The sequence below is a fragment of the Dreissena polymorpha genome, chromosome 3 (genome assembly GCF_020536995.1).
Source record: "Dreissena polymorpha isolate Duluth1 chromosome 3, UMN_Dpol_1.0, whole genome shotgun sequence".
Lineage (NCBI taxonomy): Eukaryota > Metazoa > Mollusca > Bivalvia > Myida > Dreissenidae > Dreissena > Dreissena polymorpha.
The window spans coordinates 130,550,414-130,571,864 of NC_068357.1; the positions used below are offsets into that span (position 1 = coordinate 130,550,414).

General features: G+C 39.4%; 1 protein-coding gene across 2 annotated transcripts in view; it reads left to right on the forward strand.

The window, feature by feature from the left end:
- The window catches only part of LOC127871460 (oxysterol-binding protein 1-like), a 36,826-nt gene extending 21,224 nt beyond the window's left edge, over nt 1-15,602 (forward strand). The window contains exons 9-13 of one of the 2 annotated variants that reach the window (XM_052414405.1): nt 3,416-3,533; nt 7,724-7,923; nt 9,349-9,515; nt 9,825-10,045; nt 11,142-15,602. In XM_052414405.1, the coding sequence (XP_052270365.1) occupies nt 3,416-3,533; nt 7,724-7,923; nt 9,349-9,515; nt 9,825-10,045; nt 11,142-11,287 (852 nt within the window). In that variant the 3' untranslated portion in view covers nt 11,288-15,602. Of the gene's footprint in view, nt 1-3,032; nt 3,151-3,415; nt 3,534-7,723; nt 7,924-9,348; nt 9,516-9,824; nt 10,046-11,141 lie in introns of both variants that reach the window. The other variant, XM_052414404.1, reaches the window with a different exon arrangement.
- Nucleotides 15,603-21,451: the final 5,849 nt, after the last annotated feature.

Below are 21,451 nucleotides of genomic sequence, written 5' to 3' on the forward strand. Positions count from 1 at the left end.
TTATTGAGATTCTTGAATTAAATACATTAACAAAACCAATTATGTTCACTTTTTAGCTGGACGCTGGGTAAAAGGGGAAAATCGAGCGCGAAAGAGACATATTTGGGGAAAAAATAAAAACTGTTCATTTCAATGTCTATAACTCACCTACAGACTTAAGGGTATTTTTTAGAAAAAGAGGCATGTCTCTGACCTTTTTGTTCTTAAACACATGAACAAGTATGATATTAAAGTCAAAGTCCTAAATAAAGTTGCAGGGGTAGATCTAATAATGGGAAATGTTTTGAACTGGGGCCAGGGAAAGATGTCAATATTGTGATTTCAATTTCATGATGAATGGGTTGACGATCTAGATCTGCTACAGTATTGGAAGGGAAAGGTGCGGCAGCTGCCGATTGTCTACTTTCACTTTCACAATAATCCGACAGTATTAATCGATGTTGATTACATGTACCTCCAAATCCTGCTGGGTTTCAACGGTTTTTGATGATTCATTCTTAAAAAATGCGTCAACGCAATTAATATGTTCCGAGTCCGAACGTTTTATTTTGTTCGTGTATGAACGCCAATTGTAAGACTTTTTTCTGTTTTAACGTTTATATCTTGGCTTTCACATAACCTGGATGAAAATTCGACTGGTTTCCGGTAATTAATTGACGAAACACCCTTCTCGCGCAAGACCGGAATCCAGTAAAATAGTCACATGATTAATAGATTAGTTGCCCGGATTCCATGACGTAATTTAAGAGCTTTATATAGAATCACTGGGATTCCCAGATTTGAGTGTTCGTTGGGAGAAAGAGAGAGAGAGAGCGAGATCGTTGTACATGGTTCAAATTGGATAAGTGTCGACTTCCCAAAAGAAAAAAACATTTCTTTGAGGGTAAAATATTATATTTTGGTGAAAAATTATATTTTTGGAGGGGAAATGGTATTTTTAGGGGAAAAATTCTGGTAGGGGAAGACGCCGAATATCGGCGTCACTTTCTTAGTAAAAAAAAACCCTGGCTTTTGTGATCGCCTTTTGTCCGTAGTCCGTCGTGCGTCGTCCGGCGTCCGGCATCAACATTTGCCTTGTTAACACACTAGAGGCCACATTTATTGTCCAATTTTCATGAAATTTGGTCAAAAGATTGGTCTCATTGATATCTTGGATGAGTTTTAAAATGGTTACGTTTGCTTGAAAAACATGGCTGCCAAGGGGCGGGGCATTTTTCCTTATATGGCTATATATGGCTATAGTATAATCTTGTTTACACTCTAGAGGCCACATTTATTGTCTGATATTCATTAAACTTGATCAGAAGATTCATCCCAATGATATCTTGGACAAGTTTAAAAATGATGACGGTTGGTTGAAAAACATGGCCACCACGGGGTCGGGGCATTGTTCCTTATATGGCTTTAGTAAAACCTTGTTAACACTCTAGAGGTCTCATTTATTTTCCGATCATCATGAAACTTGGTCAAAAGATTTGTTCCAATGATATCTTGGATGAGTTCGAAAATGGTAACTTGCTTGAAAAACATGGCTGCCAAGGGGCGGGGCATTTTTAGTAAAATCTTGTTAACACTCTAGAGGCCACATTTATTGTCCAATCTTCATGAAACTTGGTCAGAAGATTCATCCCAATAATATCTTGGACGAGTTCGAAAATGATGCCGGTTGGTCGAAAATTATGGCTGCCAGTGGGCGGGGCATTTTTCCTAATATGGCTAATGTAAAACCTTGTTAACACTCTAGAGGCCACATGTATAGTCCAATCTTCATGAAATTTGGTCAGAAGATTTGTCTTAATGATATCTTGGATGAGTTTGAAAAATGTTACGTTTGCTTGAAAAGCATGGCCGCCAAGGGGCGGGGCATTTTTCCTTAAATGGCTATATAAGGCTATAGTAAAATCTTGTTAACACTATAGAGGCCACATTTATTGTCCAATCTTCATGAAACTCGGTAATAAGATTCATCCCAATAATATCTTGGACGAGTTCAAAAATGATGCCGGTTGGTTGAAAAACATGGCCACCACAGGGGCGGGGCATTTTTCCTTATATGGCTATAGTAAAACCTTGTTAACACTCTAGAGGTCTCATTTATTTTCCGATCATCATGAAACATGGTCAGAAGATTTGTCCCAATGATATCTTGGATGAGTTCGAAAATGGTTTTGGTTGCTTTAAAAACATGGCCACCAGGGGCGGGGCATTTTTCCTTATATGGCTATCGTAAAACCTTGTTAACACTCTAGAGGCCACATTTATTGTCGAATCTTCATGAAATTTGGTCAGAAGATTGGTCTCAATGATATCTTGGATGAGTTTGAAAATAATTATGTTTGCTTGAAAAAAATGGCTTCCAAGGGGCGGGGCATTTTTCCTTTTATGGCTATAGTAAAATCTTGTTAACACTCTAGAGGCTACATTTACTGTCCGATCTTCATGAAACTTGGTCAGAAGATTCATCCCGATAATATCTTGGAGGAGTTCAAAAATGATGCCGGTTGGTTGAAAAACATGGCTGCCAGGGGGCGGGGCATTTTTCCTTATATGGCTATAGTAAAACCTTGTTAACACTGTAGAGGCCACATTTATTTTCCGATCTTCATGAAACTTGGTCAGAAGATTTGTCCCAATAACATCTTGTTATCTCAGGTGAGCGACTTTGGGCCATTCAGGCCCTCTTGTTTTCCATTTAGCATTCTTTATTATATCAAGTTTGCATTTGATCTTCTGTCATATAAATGTTAATTTATTATTTATGTATATTACATAATGTTATTCAAGATCCCTTCCTTTTGACCATGTCATATAGCACAGCAAAAAAAAGGCTCTTTCATTGTCGAATAAAAAAGACTCACAGTGAAAAGTTGAAGACTAAATTAAACAATTGTTAAAATATCCTTTTCATATTGTATCAGCGAAATAGAACACCCCTCCCCCCCCCCCCTGCTCCCCAAATCCTTCCCACATGATAGACTGTATTCCTACTGTGCCCCACCCCAGTCTACCTGGTTGATCCCGGCTTGTTCCAGGTGAGCCACCACCCTCCCACCGCAGCACTGTGCACTGAGGGAAAGGCCTGGACACTCTGGCAGGAGTTCACCATGGGCAGCAAGTTTAGAGGAAAATACCTACAAATAATACCTACTGGTACACACAAATGTCATTTCATTCAGTTACTAAAAGCTCAAGATATGTCTCACATCTGAAACATGACCACCATGTTCGATGTAAAGCCTGTTTTTTTAGTTAAGGGTTACACTGTCACCACAACTACCCCCCCTCCCACACACAAATTTAAAAACGGCTCCCCTTTCAAAGAATACCTCACAGTCCTCAGCTGCTACACTCTCCCTCAGCACACCAGCACAGCAGTCAGCTAGGTGTAAGCCTTGGTACCGTGGTACTACTGCAGGTGAATCACCATCCGCCTGTGATGGCTGTACACACCAAGGGGCGGACCTGGACTCTATGGCAGGAGTTCACCATGAAGAGCTGCATCAAGGGAGTCTATCTTACAATAGTTCCAACAGGTAGTCCATACCTTACAATTGTCCCAACAGGTTGTCAGTCCATACCTTACAATAGTCCCAACAGGTAGTCAGTCCATACCTTACAATAGTCCCAACAGGTCGTCTGTCCATACCTTACAATAGTCCCAACAGGTAGTCAGTCCATACCTTACAATAGTCCCTATAGGTAGTCAGTCCATACCTTACAATAGTCCCAACAGGTAGTCAGTCCATACCTTACAATTGTCCCAATAGGTAGTCAGTCCATACCTGACAAAAGTCCCAACAGGTAGTCAGTCCATACCTTACAATAGTCCCAATGGTAGTCAGTCCATACCTTACAATTGTCTCAATAGGTAGTAAGTCCATACCTAACAATAGTACCAAGAGGTAGTCTGCCTATACCTAACAATAGTTCCAACAAGTAGTCAGTCCATACCTTACAATAGTCCCAACAGGTAGTCAGTCCTTGCCTTACAATAGTCTCAACATGAAGTCTGTCCATACCTTACAATAGTCCCAACAGGTCGTCTGTCTATATCTTACAATAGTCCCAACAGGTAGTCAGTCCTTGCCTTACAATAGTCCCTACATGAAGTCTGTCCATACCTTACAATAGTCCCAACAGGTAGTCAGTCCTTACCTTACAATAGTCCCAACATGAAGTCAGTCCATACCTCACAATAGTCCTAACAGGTTGTCTGTCCATATCTTACAATTGTCCCAACAGGTAGTCAGTCCATACCTTACAATAGTCCAAACAGGTAGTCAGTCCATACCTTACAATAGTCCCAACAGGTAGTCTGTACATACCTTACAATTGTCCCAACAGGTAGTCAGTCCATACCTTGCAATAGTCCCAACAGGTAGTCAGTCCATACCTTACAATAGTCCCAACAGGTAGTCAGTCCATACCTTACAATTGTCCCTATAGGTAGTCAGTCCATACCTTACAATAGTCCCAACGGTTAGTCAGTCCGTACCTTACAATAGTCCCAACAGGTAGTCTGTTTAGTGGACTTACATGTACCTGTATTAATTTTCAGGGTGCATTTGGTATAGTGTGAAACAAATGTTTATGCCTGTGTTATGATCTTACTTCAATTCCATATGAAATGCTGGTGCAAGAAAAGGACAACACATGGCAATTATGTACTGCATGTAGTATCTATTTACGAACGACCTCGCCACATATATAGAGAATAACAGGTTACTGTCCAATCGTTGTGAAATATATCAGGCAAGGCTTAGAATAATATAAAGGCGAGGCTTGCCGAGCTGTTATTTTATTGGTGTGGAGCCTGATATATTACAAAACGATGGGACAGTAATCTGTTTTTCTGTTTATCATACCACATTTTCCTAAAAATCTGCAAAACAATCCATTTCTTTATATTTAATATGTACGGATCCCCGCTGATTTTGCTGATCCGGCTTTTACACGTTGACATACATGTAGAAACGGCGTTCGAAAAGACAACACAAATAATCGCTTATTTTAAACATCATATAGAGAAATAAAGTTGTTTGCACTACGAAAGGGAAGAGTACAACCGCTATAATTATAAACGTCTTGAATTGGAGATCAGGAATGGACTGCAGCGACAAATTTAATCTAAGAACACACTTCACTGAATAGCTTGGAGACGTCATTTTGGAGATGTGTATTGAAATTGATATTTTGATGACCGTGTCAATAATGACATAAGCCTGTTAAATCGTTTGTTTAATAGTTGAGGATAAGCATACAGTTTTCATTTGTTTTGACTTTCTGTGAAACATTTGCGAGTGCAAAGACTATAGCGATATTTAAGATTTATTGCCCCATTGATGACGTCATTTAACTTAATCAGTGCGGGCTGTTGTGATTTTTAAAAAATAAACGTTTTTGTGATTTATGACTTTAAACTGGAATAAAATATGTACGTTCTTGGTATCAAATTGTTTGTTTTGTTGAACATGATTCATGTTGATAGAAATTGTTGACTTTATTAAAAATCCCACGAAACTCCATACATTGACTGATTTAAGAACTTCCTGTTGACCATGATATAAAAAAATATACCAGGCAACGTTATATCAGGCAGATATCAATGCGGTGGTATGATAAAAGTTACACTGTTGGGTATCTCTGTATTGTATTTTGATGTTGACATCTGGGATTATTTTTAATCTAAAAATTATTATGCATTTGATAATTATTAAAAATTAATTTTAAAATATTGCATTTTATAGTTAAATTATTTCATTGTGTAATTATGATCTGGATTAGAACTCGATTTGACAGTCTTACAATTTTTGTCAAGGTTTTTTCTGTAAAAATCATGGATTATACACTGGTTAATACATAAGTAGATAATGTCTGCAGGGCTCGACAATAAGGCACGTCCGAACGACATTCACTGCCTGTACATAGGTCTGGGCTAGCCATACCTAGGTCCGGGCTAGCCAATGTCCCAGAAATATGCCAGACCGGTCGTGTGTATTCTGGGCGGAATTATGTGTTCTATATCAATAAACTGCATTTTAAATAAGCTTTTCAAAGATGTAAAAATCTTAATACAATACAATCAGATGACATTTAAATCCCAGAGTGAAGTGGGATACAACAAACGCTTTTTGATGGATCATATCTCGAAATAGATTTGGAACGTACTTTTGTTGAGAAAACACCTCAGTTTTTATGTCCCCCACTACATATTGTTTTTGCCCTGTCTGTTGGTCTGTTTGCGCCAACTTTAACATTTTGCTATAACTTTTGCTATATTGAAGATAGCAACTTCATATTTGGCATGCATGTGTATCTCATGAAGCTGCACATTTTGAGTGGTGAAAGGTCAAGGTCAAGGTCATCCTTCAAGGTCAGAGGTCAAATATATGTGACCAGAATCGCTCATTTTATGAATACTTTTGCAATATTGAAGATAGCAACTTGATATTTAGCATGCATGTGTATCTCATGGAGCTGCACATTTTGAGTGGTGAAAGGTCAAGGTCATACTTCAAGGTCAGAGGTCAAATATATGTGGCCCAAATCGCTTATTTTCTAAATACTTTTGCAATATTGAAGATAGCAACTTGATATTTGGCATGCATGTGCATCTCATGGAGCTGCACATTTTGAGTGGTGAAAGGTCAAGGTCATCATTCAAGGTCAGAGGTCAAATATATGTGGCCCAAATCGCTTATTTTATGAATACTTTTGCAATATTGATGATAGCAACTTGATATTTGGCATGCATGTGTATCTCATGGAGCTGCACATTTTGAGTGGTGAAAGGTCAAGGTCATCCTTCACAAGGTCAAGGTCATCCTTCAAGGTCAAACATCATATAGGGGGACATTGTGTTTCACAAACACATCTTGTTTTTTTTAAATGGAATTCCACTAGATACAGTTTTTTTATTTGTTTCCTCCAAGTGACTTGTTTTCTCGATAAAAATACGTTATAAACTAAAAGCCGGGATTGCCCAGGATAGTCCGGGATCGATGAAGGTATCAAACTCGATATAAACACAAAGTTACATTAAAATTATTAGTTATTTATCAATTTTAAATAAATTGAATTTGCTTGATCGATTAGAAGTGTTTTGACAATCTTTTTTACGCAATTCAATTAGCAAAACTAATATTAAAGGTTGATCTCTGCTTTTAGTATAAAACTTAGAGACTTTACGACTACCGTAACACGTTATTTTGGGACATTTAAGATTCACTAACATTTTGTTGTCAGACGGAAGCCACAGTTTATAATAGCAATCTTAATTGCATCTCCACGCACAAGAAAATACAAGTTGAATGATAAATATAAATATATTGATAATATTTGGGTTAGGCACGGAGTGTATATTAATCTAGAGTCCGTGGGTTAGGGCACATGAAAGATTGGTCAGGGCTAATTGGTTTTGCATTTACTAGCCAGAATGGGCTAGTTGAAAAAAAAGTTAGTGTCCAGGCCTGGCCTGGTACAATGTAAGAAATCAAAAGCCCCACCTCAGGCATTATTGTATCCAACCATGCATCCCCAAACTGGGTAAGGACCTTAGCCTTTGACTTCGGTCATCAAACAGTTTGGAGCTTCTTTTATAGTCAGTACCATGCCCTCAGTGTGATTTTGGTTTATGTAAAAATATCATATACCATTGAAATCAATGAACCACAATTCGAGTTAGTAAAGGATACTGTTACATGTATGTATGTTACATTTACAGGTATAGCTCATCTAGTCTTTCACAAATCTGGAAACCACTATACGTGGCGTAAGGTGACTACAACTGTTCACAACATCATCGTTGGCAAGCTATGGGTCGACCATCACGGGGACATGGACATCAAGAACCACAAGAACGGTGACAACTGCCACCTCAAATATTACCCTTACAGCTATTTCTCACGAGAAAAACCAAGAAAAGTAAGGCTTTGCAGATGCCATTGTATTTTGATGCTATTAAAAATGTGTGCTTAATAATGCTTCTCATTGATTTAGCCTGTGTTTCAGGCAATGTGGACCTTCCTGTGAAACAGGCCAATGCAAGAGTGTTTTTAAGCTCGGAGAAAACCCGAGGTATTGTCATAGCCAGCTCTTCGTGCCGTTCGACGTCCGCGTCCTTCTAAAACCTTAACATTTTGTTAAGGTTTTGAACGTTAGCTCTAAAATCAAATTGCTTCCACCTACAACTTTGAAACTTCATATGTAGATGCACTGTGATGAGTTCTACACGCCACACCCATTTTTGGGTCACTAGGTAAAAGGTCAAGGTCACTGTGACCTTTAAAAAAATAAATTCTGACAAGCTTTCATTTATTCAAAACTGCACCCTTAGCCGAACGTGGCACCCGTTATGCGGTGCTCTTGTTTTAAAACAACCACTGACTTTTGTTATTGATGTATCCCAAAATCTAAATAGTAAACATTAAAAGGAAGATAACTAGTAATTCAAGCAATCCATTTGATAAATATGGTAACTAGTAATTCAAGCAATCCATTTGATAAATATGGTAACGATTTTAGCTTGTTAAAGGTAAGCATCAGTGCCTATGCTACATGTGTTTTATCCACAAGTGTGTACAGAGTATCACGAGTTGTCGCCATATGACATTTGAAGAAACTATTGGTTTGTGATTGCAAAGGAAAAAACCCAATATGACATTGCATTTCACACAAGTCAATATTCCAAGATGTCTGACAATAGAGAAGAGATAGTATGATTTTCTGTATAAAAATGAGAAGTTAAAGTAACAAATAACATCCTGAAATTAAATTAATGAAAAGTGTATGTTTGTCAACCCCAGAGAATATGTTTTAGATACAAACAACATTAAGTTATTTTTGATTAACAAATTAAAAGGTTGTCTTGGAAAAGAAACGGAGAATTTAAAGAAAGTGTTTATGAATTCAAGCTCAGTCTTTTCACAAAGAAAACCATATAACAAGAATATTGTTAAAAAACGGGAATACTTATTTGTATTTATTGTTAGTGGATAAGTGTAATATTCATATGCAACATCACAGAGTTTTCTTCCCCTTGTTGTCTTTGATTGATGAGGTGGTGCAAATGTCTACAGTTATTTCCAAACCTTGGATGTTTGGAAAGATGTAGTCTAATTTTTCTTTAGCAGCTTTCAGCATAATGTGCTGCTTTGACAAATGGACATAGATGTTATTATGAAAAAGTATATATTTAAAGATGTAGAGAAATCTATCAATAATGCTCAGTCTTTATAGGATAAAGATTTTCACTCATATGTGATGTAAGTACTGCTCTCACTAATGTCACATTTGACATAATAATCCATAATACCCCTGTGACCCTGTACACAAATCTGGTTTCCACAGGTGACAGGTGTGGTGACGGACAGCAGTGATGCGGCCAAGTGGGTGATCACAGGTACCTGGGACACACAGATGGAGATTGCACAGGTGCTGCAGGTGGACGAGTCAGCCAAGAGACCTGTGTTTGCCACGGGGCCCAAACGTATCATATGGAAGCGAGTGGAACCTCCGTAAGTGACTTAGAGATATATAAATCTCTCCCTTCCCTGAAAGTTTTGTACTGCTTCTTCTCTTGAATTTTAGAACTTAAACATAAGTTTTGAATGTTTTGATATTATTGTCAGCTTGAAAGTATTGACATCTGTTCATTATTTTTGTAAGTAGCACATCAAACTGTGAGCGATGATGGTCAATAGAACACTAGTTTAAGTCTGATTTACGCAAAGGCACATCTTCAGTGAATTAACCGCTTTGATAAGATAATTAATGAGACAGTAATTGTACAGCATTTAAAAAGCCAAGATATTTTCACACTTCAGTCCAGGTAGTGAGAAGATGTACTCATTCACCAAGCTGGCTATTCAGCTGAATGAGAAGGACCCGAGTGTGGCGCCAACAGATGCGCGCAATCGGCCGGACCAGCGCGCCATGGAGGAAGGGGCTTGGGACGAGGCCAATAGACTCAAGGTTCAGCTTGAAGAGAAACAGAGAACAAAGAGAAAGCAGATGGAGGCACAGGCTGAGGATGCCTTGAAACGAGGTGCGCCAAACAAACCTTCACCCATATTTGATATGAGCCTGACTCTCATGTTCGAAAGTGTCATAGCAGATTGGCCTGTGCAGTCAGCACAGCTCATCAGGGGCTGAAAAAGTGTCATAGCAGATTGGCCTGTGCAGTCCGCACAGCTCATCAGGGGCTGACAAAGTGTCATAGCAGATTGGCCTGTGCAGTCCGCACAGCTCATCAGGGGCTGACAAAGTGTCATAGCAGATTGGCCTGTGCAGTCCGCACAGCTCATCAGGGGCTGACAAAGTGTCATAGCAGATTGGCCAGTGCAGTCCGCACAGCTCATCAGGGGCTGACACTTTTGGCTTAAACTGGATTTTGGTGAAAAGATAATTTGTTTAAAACAAAAAATCCATAATAGCTGGAAGTGTTGTCCCTGATTAGCCTGTGCAGACTGCACAGACTAATGTGGGACAACACTTTACACACATGCATTAAGCCCAGTTTTCACAAAAGAGGCTCATATACCTGTGTTATTGGTATAATGATGCTGCAGCATGTTCATAATGTATGTCATTTCCATGCTTGTTTCTTTGAATCTAAAAAATCATAATGTGTATCTTAGAAAGAATGAGAGAGAAGATTTATCTGAGACTGAAGTTTGATATAGAAATTGTAGTGAATGAATGTTACTGTTCCTGTTCTCATCATTTAAAAGCATATGTTTAGTATCTAAAAAACGTTGCAGTGTAGGCTTACTTAATTTACTCTTATGTGTAAACTTGGTATTTTCGAAATAATGTGTCTGTTATTGATACGTTTGTTAGAGGGCAAGTGGAATTTTAGTAAAATTAAGGCATAACCATTTGAATGACAAACATATTTGTCAGAAGTGGGGAAGTGAGTCTATATGCATGCATTGCATTATGAAAACAATAACACTTCACCTTAAGTAGGTTACTTGATAAGCTTGACTTGATAACTGTGTTTATTTTGACAGGAATTTAACTTTGATTACATTGAACAGCATAAATATCAGTGTGTGAAAATCATGAACTTGAATGTGCTGTAATGTATTGGTAATCAAATTGGTTATTTCTTCATGTATTGTTTGTGTTGTTTTCTGCAGGGGAGGAGCCCCCATGTCACAAACCAATGTGGTTCATGCGCCAGAGGGACGAGATTACAGGGGAGCATATATACGTGTCCAATAACAAGTATTGGGAGGCAAAGGGCAAACAGGACTGGACCGGATGTCCTGACATATATCTGTGATACACATGACTGGGACTTTAGACCCTAGTGAATACAGAGGTCTTGAAGTTGAAATATGGGCCGGTCTCCGTTATAACCAGGCTTAATGCATATGTGTAAAGTGTTCAGTTTGCTTAGGCTAATCAAAAAGGTCACTTTACAAATAGACAGCCACGTTTGTATTGAAGAAACTTCCTTTAAGAAAGATTTCCATAAAAGAAGATGTGTTTTTTGTTATGTCTGTGTGGACTGCACAAGCTAAATTAGGACGATGCTTTACGCACATGCATGTCTATGCGGACTGCGCAGGCAAGTCTGGGACGATGCTTTACGCACATGCATGTCTATGCGGACTGTGCAGGCTAGTCTGGGACGATGCTTTACGCACATGCATTAAAACTGGTTTTCCCAGATGGCTGCTCATATGTTTTTGAAGAGATTGAAACTCACGTCTGCATGTACAGACAACAGCATGCCATTGGGACTTCATGGTTATTGAGGGTTTTGTATCATACAAGTGGGCAGTTGTGAAAATGTTCTTATCCATGCATGGTGCCATTCATGCTTAACCCTTTCAGTGCTGGAACTGAATTTTAAAGGCCTTTGCGAACAGTTTGGATCAAGATCAGATGCCACAAAAGGTGGCGTCTGATCTTGATCCAAACTGTTTGCTATTCTGATAGTGGTCTTTGAAAAAAAGTGAAGAAAATGATGATTTTAGAAATTCAGCAGACACCAATTTAGCAGACGATAAATTTCCTAGCATGCAAAGGGTTAACATTTGCTTGTTCACCAGTCCACAAGTCCTGGCAATATGTGTTGCCTTGCCAGCATAATGTGGTGCTGATTGATGGAAAAAGGCTTCTGCAGTGGTGATTAAGGTGTGTGCCTATTCAGCTTGCTATCCTGATATTTATTCATTTCAAACAAACTATATCAAGGTCACATACTTACTACTGATGTGATTTGTACATAAAGGGCGATTTTATTGTTTGTTTACATGTTAAAACTTATGCAGCCTAGTCTTGAATTGTTAATTGTACAGAGACCACGAATAATGTTAAAAGAGTGATAATAACATGTCTATTTATCTGAATGTTAAATTTTTCATAACGTTTACTCAGTCATACATATTAAAATTATCAGATCCAAATCGGGACACGCCATATAAATTGTTGGAACATTTGACTTCAAAGCCAGGCATAGCCTTTTCTTAAGTCAATTGTCAGTAAAAGTTGACATTTCTGGCAAAAATTGACAATATAGGTGTTTAAGAATTTCATTTTCTCAAAGTTGACATAGGTGTGCCAGGGCCGTGTCTTCGTAACATGAAATGTTGAGTATACCATTATTTGAGGTCCGACCAGGGTATTCCCATTTTACATGTGTTAAGCATGTAATGCAATTGGCGGGCATCAAGCACTGTCGTTATTTGACCAATCGTCAAATATATTCAAATTCAGATTTATGCAACAAACTTTTTTCTGAAAATTAGGCTAACACTATAGTAAATTTATGTGAAAAGGCAACTTGTATTAGTCTACATTTACCAGTAATTTGTTTGATGTGCAAAATCGCTGTTTTGACTGATTATACATGCGTTTTTAAACCTAGGGTGGTTTTATACACAGGATATAGCACCTTTGGGCATGATTGGGCCGTAAAATACAAACACAGATGGCTTAAAAGCCCCATCACATAAATGCCTGATAAACTCCCTCATTGGCAAATAAATCACTGCTAAGGTGGTAACAACATCACTTGTTCACCCTTGTTGATAATGTGCGCCATAAGGGGGCAATGAAGGTATCAGCGATGGAAGGATTTAGCCAAACAGAGCTTTCATAGTGAGTTTAAAAGTTAATTTTTATAACCAACAAAGTTTTTATGAGTGTCAGGACAAATGGTGGTAAAAAGGGTCAGGGAGACAAACAGCCTAAAAAGTGGCTTTCCTTGCTGAAGTTGGAATGTTTTGCATGTATGACTCGGAGCACAATATGTCTTAAGCAATTGTAATAGTTGAATGAGATGTTGGGTTGATAAAAGTTAATTATTCTTCATGCTACTTGATTGTAATTTGCCAACCATATTTGGATTTTTTATCAGTCAGTTAGCTGTAAAACTGGCTTAAATCTGCTTATTGAATGTGAACATGCAGTTTTTGTTATACACACAACTTCCCACCAGGGTTAAGCTCAAAAAATGGTTAACATTTCCCAATTTTTTCCATAAAATAATTCTGTGATATCAGTGACTTTTCACCTCTGCTTGTGTGTGCCATGATTGAAGGTTATTCTTTTTGGTAGCAGCTTTTTTCACTCTGCTTGTTGTACATAATACTAATTTTCACTATTGATTTCCCAATTTGTGGACTTTACATTCTATTAAATGTACATGTATGCATTTTTTGGTTGAAGGAAAATGCATTTAAACTGCTTCTTTTAATTGTGGAAATCTGCGATTAATTGCTAATGGAAGTTCAGGATTATTACGTTTTTTCCTACTACATTTTGGTTTGCCACACAAAGTCGTTCTTAAACATTCCCAGGTATTGTTTGTGGTTTGCTATTTTGTTGGTCAGTAACAACAATAATAGTCATGAATTGCTTATTTAATTCAGTGCTATCTTATTTATTGTTGACATTTTGTGTTTACTGCACCTGTTTATAAAGTTGTAACCTGGCTTCAGTTACTGTTTAGTCTTGAAAAAAGGAAAGTTTCAAACATGTATATTTTGTTATTTGTGTTGTTTTTTAATATCAAGGTTTGGTTTGCAAAATTATATTCGAAATTGTATTTGCCGTTACCTATAGAAAATAATTGTTTTGTTAAGGTAATTTTGATTTAGGTTTCAGTTAAGATTATGTCTAGTGCTGTTCTGTTGTTAGTACTGTGAGAGGTGTAACTTCTAACCTTATGATTATGGGTCAGTGATTCTTGTAACAATAATTAGTCATATTGACTCAAGAGGTCTATGCATTTGTCTGTACATATATTGATGAAGCTTTCACTCTTATGTTCTGTGAAAGCATGATACAGAAAATAGAGGGTGTCATATTTATTATCAAAAGCCTATTTTGTGCAATGGAGTTCATTGAGTAATTGTGGTTAATGGTAAATGTAACTGGGACAACATTTAAGCAAGCATGACATAAACAAACATGTTATATTGTTTATGTAACTATTTCAAATGCATCTTTGTTGAAGGTGTATGAATTGCACTACATAAATTGTTCTCGACTTGAAAAGATGTAATGCAATCTTAAGAATTGAACACAAGTATGGTTTGCAAAAAAAACTTTCATGTAAATTATAATTACTGATTGAAATGTGACTTATCAGATAACTCATTATTTTTTTCAAAAATTCTGTAGTTTACCTATTAAGATTCAGAGTAAATTCTTTCTGTTGGGTACAGAAATGAATTACAATGCCACAGTTTCCCAAACTCGAAACATTTGTTTGAATGGAAGAATTATTTCCAGATGACAAAACATGTTTCATGTTGGATTTTGAACATTTATACAGTGTTTCTCTGTGAACGACATGACTTGTGTTTTTATAAACATCCTGCTTTGAGTTCTGACACTCTTCTCTAGCTAGTCACGGTTTGAGATTCATCACTGACAAAGTTTAGCCTGATAGGCATGATCATAAAACCTTTGTATGCAATTTGTTTGAATTTCGCATTTTCTGATGTAATTTATTACATTCAATTGTAAATAAACTAACATTATGTTTCCATTACTTAACATTGGCATTACGTTGCTGGTCACTTTGATAAAATTACGTGTATATTTTGATCTACATTTTATAATTTAAAATTGAAGGTATTTCCAATTGATTTAAAAATGCTATTTTATGTTTATGCTATTATGATTGGGACTTTGTTTATCAAATTGTAACTTAATCTGGACTGCGATTTATTTGAGTTCAGTATGCTTCTTCTCTGTTTTACATTTGCAATAAGAGTTAGGTGACCAGTATGAAACTTGTAACATAATTTGGATCCATATAACTTTTTTTATCAATAGCAAACAATACGTTTGCTTTTGTAAACTCTGCTTACTGTTGAGGCTTTGCTTTTGCCAGTTATTTGACCAATTATGTTGTTGATTCCATGTGAGATTTTTCCGGCCTGATTCATGTTTACGGGACTTGCCACATATGCATACAGCATTCTGTGCTTTGTTATATTGAATTGTAATCTTAAGTGCAATGATTCACTGTTGTTATAATGTGCAGATTGCATTTTTTCATTGTAAATATGGTGCACATTGTCCTTTGTTTTGGATTCTTCTCACCTAATGGTAAATAAATAATATATTCCATTGAACGTGTTTCATTTTCAATTTTTTATGGTAATATTTTTTATGTTAAGAGAAACATTTATAAAAAAGAACCAAGTTTTGCATTCATCTTCAAACTTAGTTTTGCCAAAACTGTTCAGCGCACAAAAATATGTAAGTGGTTTTCATTTACAAGAAACTTTTTATGCCCCCGGTAGGGTGGTATAAAGCAGTTGAACTGTCCGTCAGTGTGTCAGTCAGTATGTCAGTCAGTATGTGTGTATGTCAGTCTGTCCGTCCGTCCATCCAAAAACTTTAATGGCCATAACTTTTTCAATATTGAAGATAGCAACTTGATATTTGGCATGCATGTGCATCTTACGGAGCTGCACATTTTGAGTGGTGAAAGGTGAAGGTCATCGTTCAAGGTCAAATGTCTAATATATGGCGTCTGTCCGTCCGTTCAAAATAACTTTTGCACTATTGAAGATAGCAACTTGATATTTGGCATGCATGTGTATCTCATGGAGCTGAACATTTTGAGTGGTGAAAGGTGAAGATCAAGGTCATCCTTCAAGGTCAAATGTCAAATATATGGCGACTGTCCGTCCGAAAACTTTAACATTGGCCATAACTTTTTCAATATTGAAGATAGCAACTTGTTATTTGGCATGCATGTGCATCTCACGGAGCTGCACATTTTGAGTGGTGAAAGGTGAAGTTCAAGGTCATTCTTCAAGGTCACATGTCTAATATATGGCATTTGTCCGTCCTTCCAAAAACTTTAACATTGGCCATAACTTTTGCATTATTGAAGATAGCAACTTGATATTTGGCATACATGTGTATCTCATGGAGCTGAACATTTTGAGTGGTAAAAGGTGAAGGTCAAGGTCATCCTTCAAGGTCAAATGTCAAATATATGGCGTCTGTCCGTTCGAAAACTTTAACATTGGCCATAACTTTTTCAATATTGAAGATAGCAACTTGATATTTGGCATGCATGTGCATCTCACAGAGCTGCACATTTTGAGTGGTGAAAGGTGAAAGTCAAGGTCATCCTTCAAGGTCAAATGTCAAATATATGGCGTCTGTCCGTCCGAAATTTAACATTGACCGTAACTTTTTCAATTATTGAAGATAGCAACTTGATATTTGGCATGCATGTGTATCTCATGAAGCTGCACATTTTGAGTGTTGGAAGTTCAAGGTCAAGGTCATCCTTCAAAGTAAAAGGTCAACAAAAAAAAATTCAAAGCGGCGTTCTCATGAAGCTGGGAGGGCATGCGTAGCACGGAGCAGACTGTGTTTAAGTGAGCTGAGATCAGCTGTTTGTCATGTGAAAGTCAGGTATTACAATTTGCTGAAAAAAGTCATTTCCAAAAAGGGTGTTAAACCAATATATTTCGACAATAAAGCCTTTTACAGATAAAACCGCGCCGGGAAAATACAAATATCGTGATTTTTATGCTCCCAGTAGGGTGGCATATAGCAGTTGAACTGTCCGTCAGTCAGTCAGTATGTCAATCTGTCCGTCTGTCCGAAAACTTTAATGGTCATAACTTTTTAGCTCACCTGATTGCTCAGGTGAGCTTTTATGACCGGTCTTTGTCCGTCGTCTGTAACATTTGTTCGTAAACACTCTAGAGGCCACATTTATTGTCCAATCTTCATGAAACTTGGTCAGAAGCTTCGTCCCCATGAAATCTCGGTCGAGTTCGAAACTGGGTCGTGCCGGGTCAAAAACTAGGTCACTAGGTCAAAAAAATGAAAAAAAATGTAAACACTGTAGAAGTCACATTTCATGCCCAATCTTCATGTAACTTTGTCAACATGTTTGTGTTCAAAAGTGGTTCCGGTCCATTGAAAAACATGGCAGCCAGTGGGCGGGGCAGTTTTCCTTATTTGGCTATAGAGAAACCTTGTAAACACTCTAGAAGTCACAATTTTGGCCCAATCACCATGAAAGTTAATCAAAACATTGGTTTTATTGATATCTCGGACGAGTTTGAAAATGGTCCAGATCGGTGAAAAAACATGGCCACCAGTGGGCGGGGCATTTGTCTCTATATGTATATAATGAAAACATGTGAACACTAGAAGTCACATTTTTTGCCCAATTTTCATGAAATTTGGTCAGAACATATGTTCCCTTGATACGAGAGTCGAGTTGGAAAATGGTTCCGGTCAGTTGAATAACATGGCTGCCGGGGGGGGGGGGGCAGTTTTTTTTATATTTATATAGTTAAAAAAAGCTTGTGAACACTCTAGAAGTCACATTTTCTGCCCAATTATCATGAAACTTGGTGAAAAGATTGGTTTTATATATATCTCAGACAAGTTTGCAAATGGTCCCGATGGGTCAATAAACATGGCTGCAAGGGGTTGGGGCAGTTTTCCTTATGTGACTTTATGGTGAGAAACCTTGTAATCGAACACTATAGAAGTCACATAATTTGCCTAATCATCATGAAACTTAGTCAATACATTGGTTTTATTGATTTCTTGGACAAGTTGGAAAATGGCTCAGATCGGTGAAACACACTTTTTAGCTCACCTGATTGCTCAGGTGAGGTTTTAGGATTGGTCTTTGTCCGCTGTCTGTCCGTCCACATTTGGTTTGTAAACACTCTAGCATTCACATTTCTCAAGCATTCTTTATCAAAGTTGCTTAAATTAAGATCTCAGTCAAGTTTGATGATGAGCAAAATCACATAATTAATGTCATAATTATTTCCCTTAGATTGTCCAAATTTTTATTATATTGTACAAAATCCTTGTAAGCAAAGTTTGATGGTTGGTAAGGGGGGGTCAACTTAAAATATAGGTCACCATTTCAAATCTTAAAAAAACACTCCATACGCCAGAGTTTTGGTTCAATAATGATGAAATTTGACCAGGATGTTTGTCTGGTCAATATCTAGGTCAAGTTTGACATTAGGTAAAGATTGAATGAACCGACTCCTCTCAGGTGAGCGAACTAGGGTAATTTATGGCTTCAAAGCGGCGCAATAGGGGGCATTGTGTTTCTGACAAACACATCTCTTGTTTGTTATATTTTACAATAAACATGCACAAATACTATATATTATAAGAGAAAATGATATTTCTAAATCAAATTACTCGAAGGTCACGTACTTAAAGAACACATTTGCGGACGGGTTTCCTTCAATAACTGTTTATTCCGACGTGTATGATTAAAAAACAACAGGGAAGCTCAAATACCGTAGAGCCGAAAGGGAGTATTCATTTAAAGGAAATATAATATGGCTTACTAAGTGAAAATACAAGCTACTCCTTAGCCAAAATCATCAAAACGACGCCATTTTGTAAGTCATTTTTCCATTTAATCTCACTAAAAAGCAGTCTGGTCCATGCTATTCATGCCACCCCCGTCCCCCTCACCACCTCCTGGGTCCGGTTTAATAAGAGCGACTATGGTCGGGCGACTATGGTTGTACCAGCGAATAATCGTCGTGCGACGATAACCGGGTTTAATAGAGAGCTACGATCATCAGTTGACCGCGCGTTGTTCGACATACTGTAAAGCGACCGCAGTTCACAACTAACACCACGACTGCTCGTCGCTTGACGCTTTGTCGGCACCCAAAACCCATGCCAGGAGACTCCCAGACAATCTGCAACGGTACCAAGATCGTCTAGGCACCTGTAGGACAATCCCAAAAAGTCTGAGACGATTTCAGAAGGTCTCCCAGACCAGCTGGGCACCTGCAAGAGACTCCAAGACAGTCTGCGACGTCGCCAGAGAGTCTTAAAGACCGGCGAGACACCTGCAGGACACTCCCATACAGTGTGTGACGGTGCCAGTCTCCAAGACCGGCGGCACCCTGCAGGGCACTCCCAGACAATCTACGATGCTGCCAAGACCGTCTGGGCACCTGCAGGAGAATACCAGACTGTTCCAGAAGACTCACAGACCTCCATGGCACCTACAAGATACTCTCCGACAGTCGGCGACTATGCAAGACCGTCTTGGTACCTGAAGGAGAATCCCTGACAGTCTGTGATGGTGAAAATACCGTCTGGGCGCCGTCAGGAGACTCGCACACAGTGCCAGACAATACACCAGACCGTCGGGCACAAGCAGGAGACTCACAGAAAGTATGCGACCCTGCCAAAAACGTCAAGGCACCTGCAGGAGACTCCCAGAGGGTGCAAGAAATTCTCCCAGACCGTTAGGGGCACCTGCAAGAGACTCTCAGACAGTCTGCGACGATGCCAAGACTGTCTGGGCACCAGCCGGAGACTCGCAGACAGTCTCCCAGACCGATGGGGCATTTGCTGGGACTCCAAGACAGTCTTCTACGGTGCCAAGACCGTCTGGGCAGCTGCAGGAGACTCCCAGACAGTCTAAAATATTGCAAAGTACGTCTGGGCACCTGCAATAGACTCACAGACAATCTGTGACGGTGCCAAGAACGTCCGGGCACCTGCAGGAGATTTCCAAACAGTTTTCGATGGACTGAGAGACTGTCTGGCACTGTTAACAGACTGTCTTGGAATCTCCTGAAGTTGCCCAGACTGTCTTGGCACGTCGCAGAATGTATGAGTCTCTTGCATGTGCTCCGCCGGTCCGGGAGACTTCTAGCACCATCGCAGACAGTTTGGGAATCTCCTGTATGTGTTCTTACGGTCTTGGCCCCGTCGCAGACTGTATGGACGTCTCCTGCAGGTGCCTCTCCGGTCTGAGAGACTGTCTGGCAACGTCGCAGACTGCCTGGGGATCTGCTGCAGGTACCCCACCGGTACATGAGACTGTCTGGTACCGTCAAATACTATCTGAAAGTTTTCTGCAGGTGCCGAGACGGTTTTGGCACCGTCACAGACCGTTTTTGTGTATCCTGCTGGTGCCGAGACGGTCTTCGCACCGTCGCAGACTGTCTGGGATTCTCGAAGGTGCCCATACGGTCTTGAAAACTTTTGGCAACGTCTGGGAGTCACCTGCAGCTACACAGACGGTCCTGGTCTAGGAGTCTCCTTCGGGTGCCTCTACGGTCTGAGATATTTTCCGGCAGCGTCGCAGACCCAGGGTCCGGTTTAATAAAAAACTACAAAACCCGACTGTAGTCGGTTGACTGTGTGGTCGACTGACGCTCGTCGGCCACCAACGGACCACTCGTCACGTTCAAGGAGCAAGTAGCCGCGACTGTGATCCCACGACGGTGTGGTCAGTCGACTGCGGTCGTGGTAGTCGCTATTTTTACGAATATTACCACTTCCGCCATCAACATTCGAAGGCGAAAATACACGCGAGAAATGGAAGACGAAGACTGCAACCATTCGAGTCAGTGCCATTCGTGGTCCAAAAAAGAGATAGATATTCTTTTAGAGCTTGTTATCGAGAACAAAAACCTGCTGGAGGGAAAGTACGGGCTATTTGTGACCAAGGCAAACAAGCGTAAAAATGGCAGGAGATTGTGGCAGCTATAAACGCGTGTGGGGTGGCGTTGAGGACAGCAAACACTTATAAAAAAGCTACGGGACATAAAGAGGAATGCACTAGACTGACCACTCGTCGCGTTAAAGGTACCAGCAGGAGACTCTCAGACAGTCTGACACGGTGCCAAGACAGCCTTGACACCTGCAGGAGACCCACAGACAGTCTGCGACAGTGCAAGACAGTCTCCTTGACAGGCGGAGCACCAGCAGGAGACTCCTAGACAGTCTGCGACGGTGCCAAGACCGTCTGGGTACCTGTACTAGTCTTTCATACAGTCTGCGACGGTGCCAGACAGTATCTCAGACAGGCGGGGCACCTGCAGGAGACTCCTAGACTGTCTGCGACGGTGCCAAGACAGTCTAACAGACCGGCGAGGCACCTGCAAGAGACTCCTAGACAGTCTGCGACGATTCCAATACCATCTGGGCACCTGCA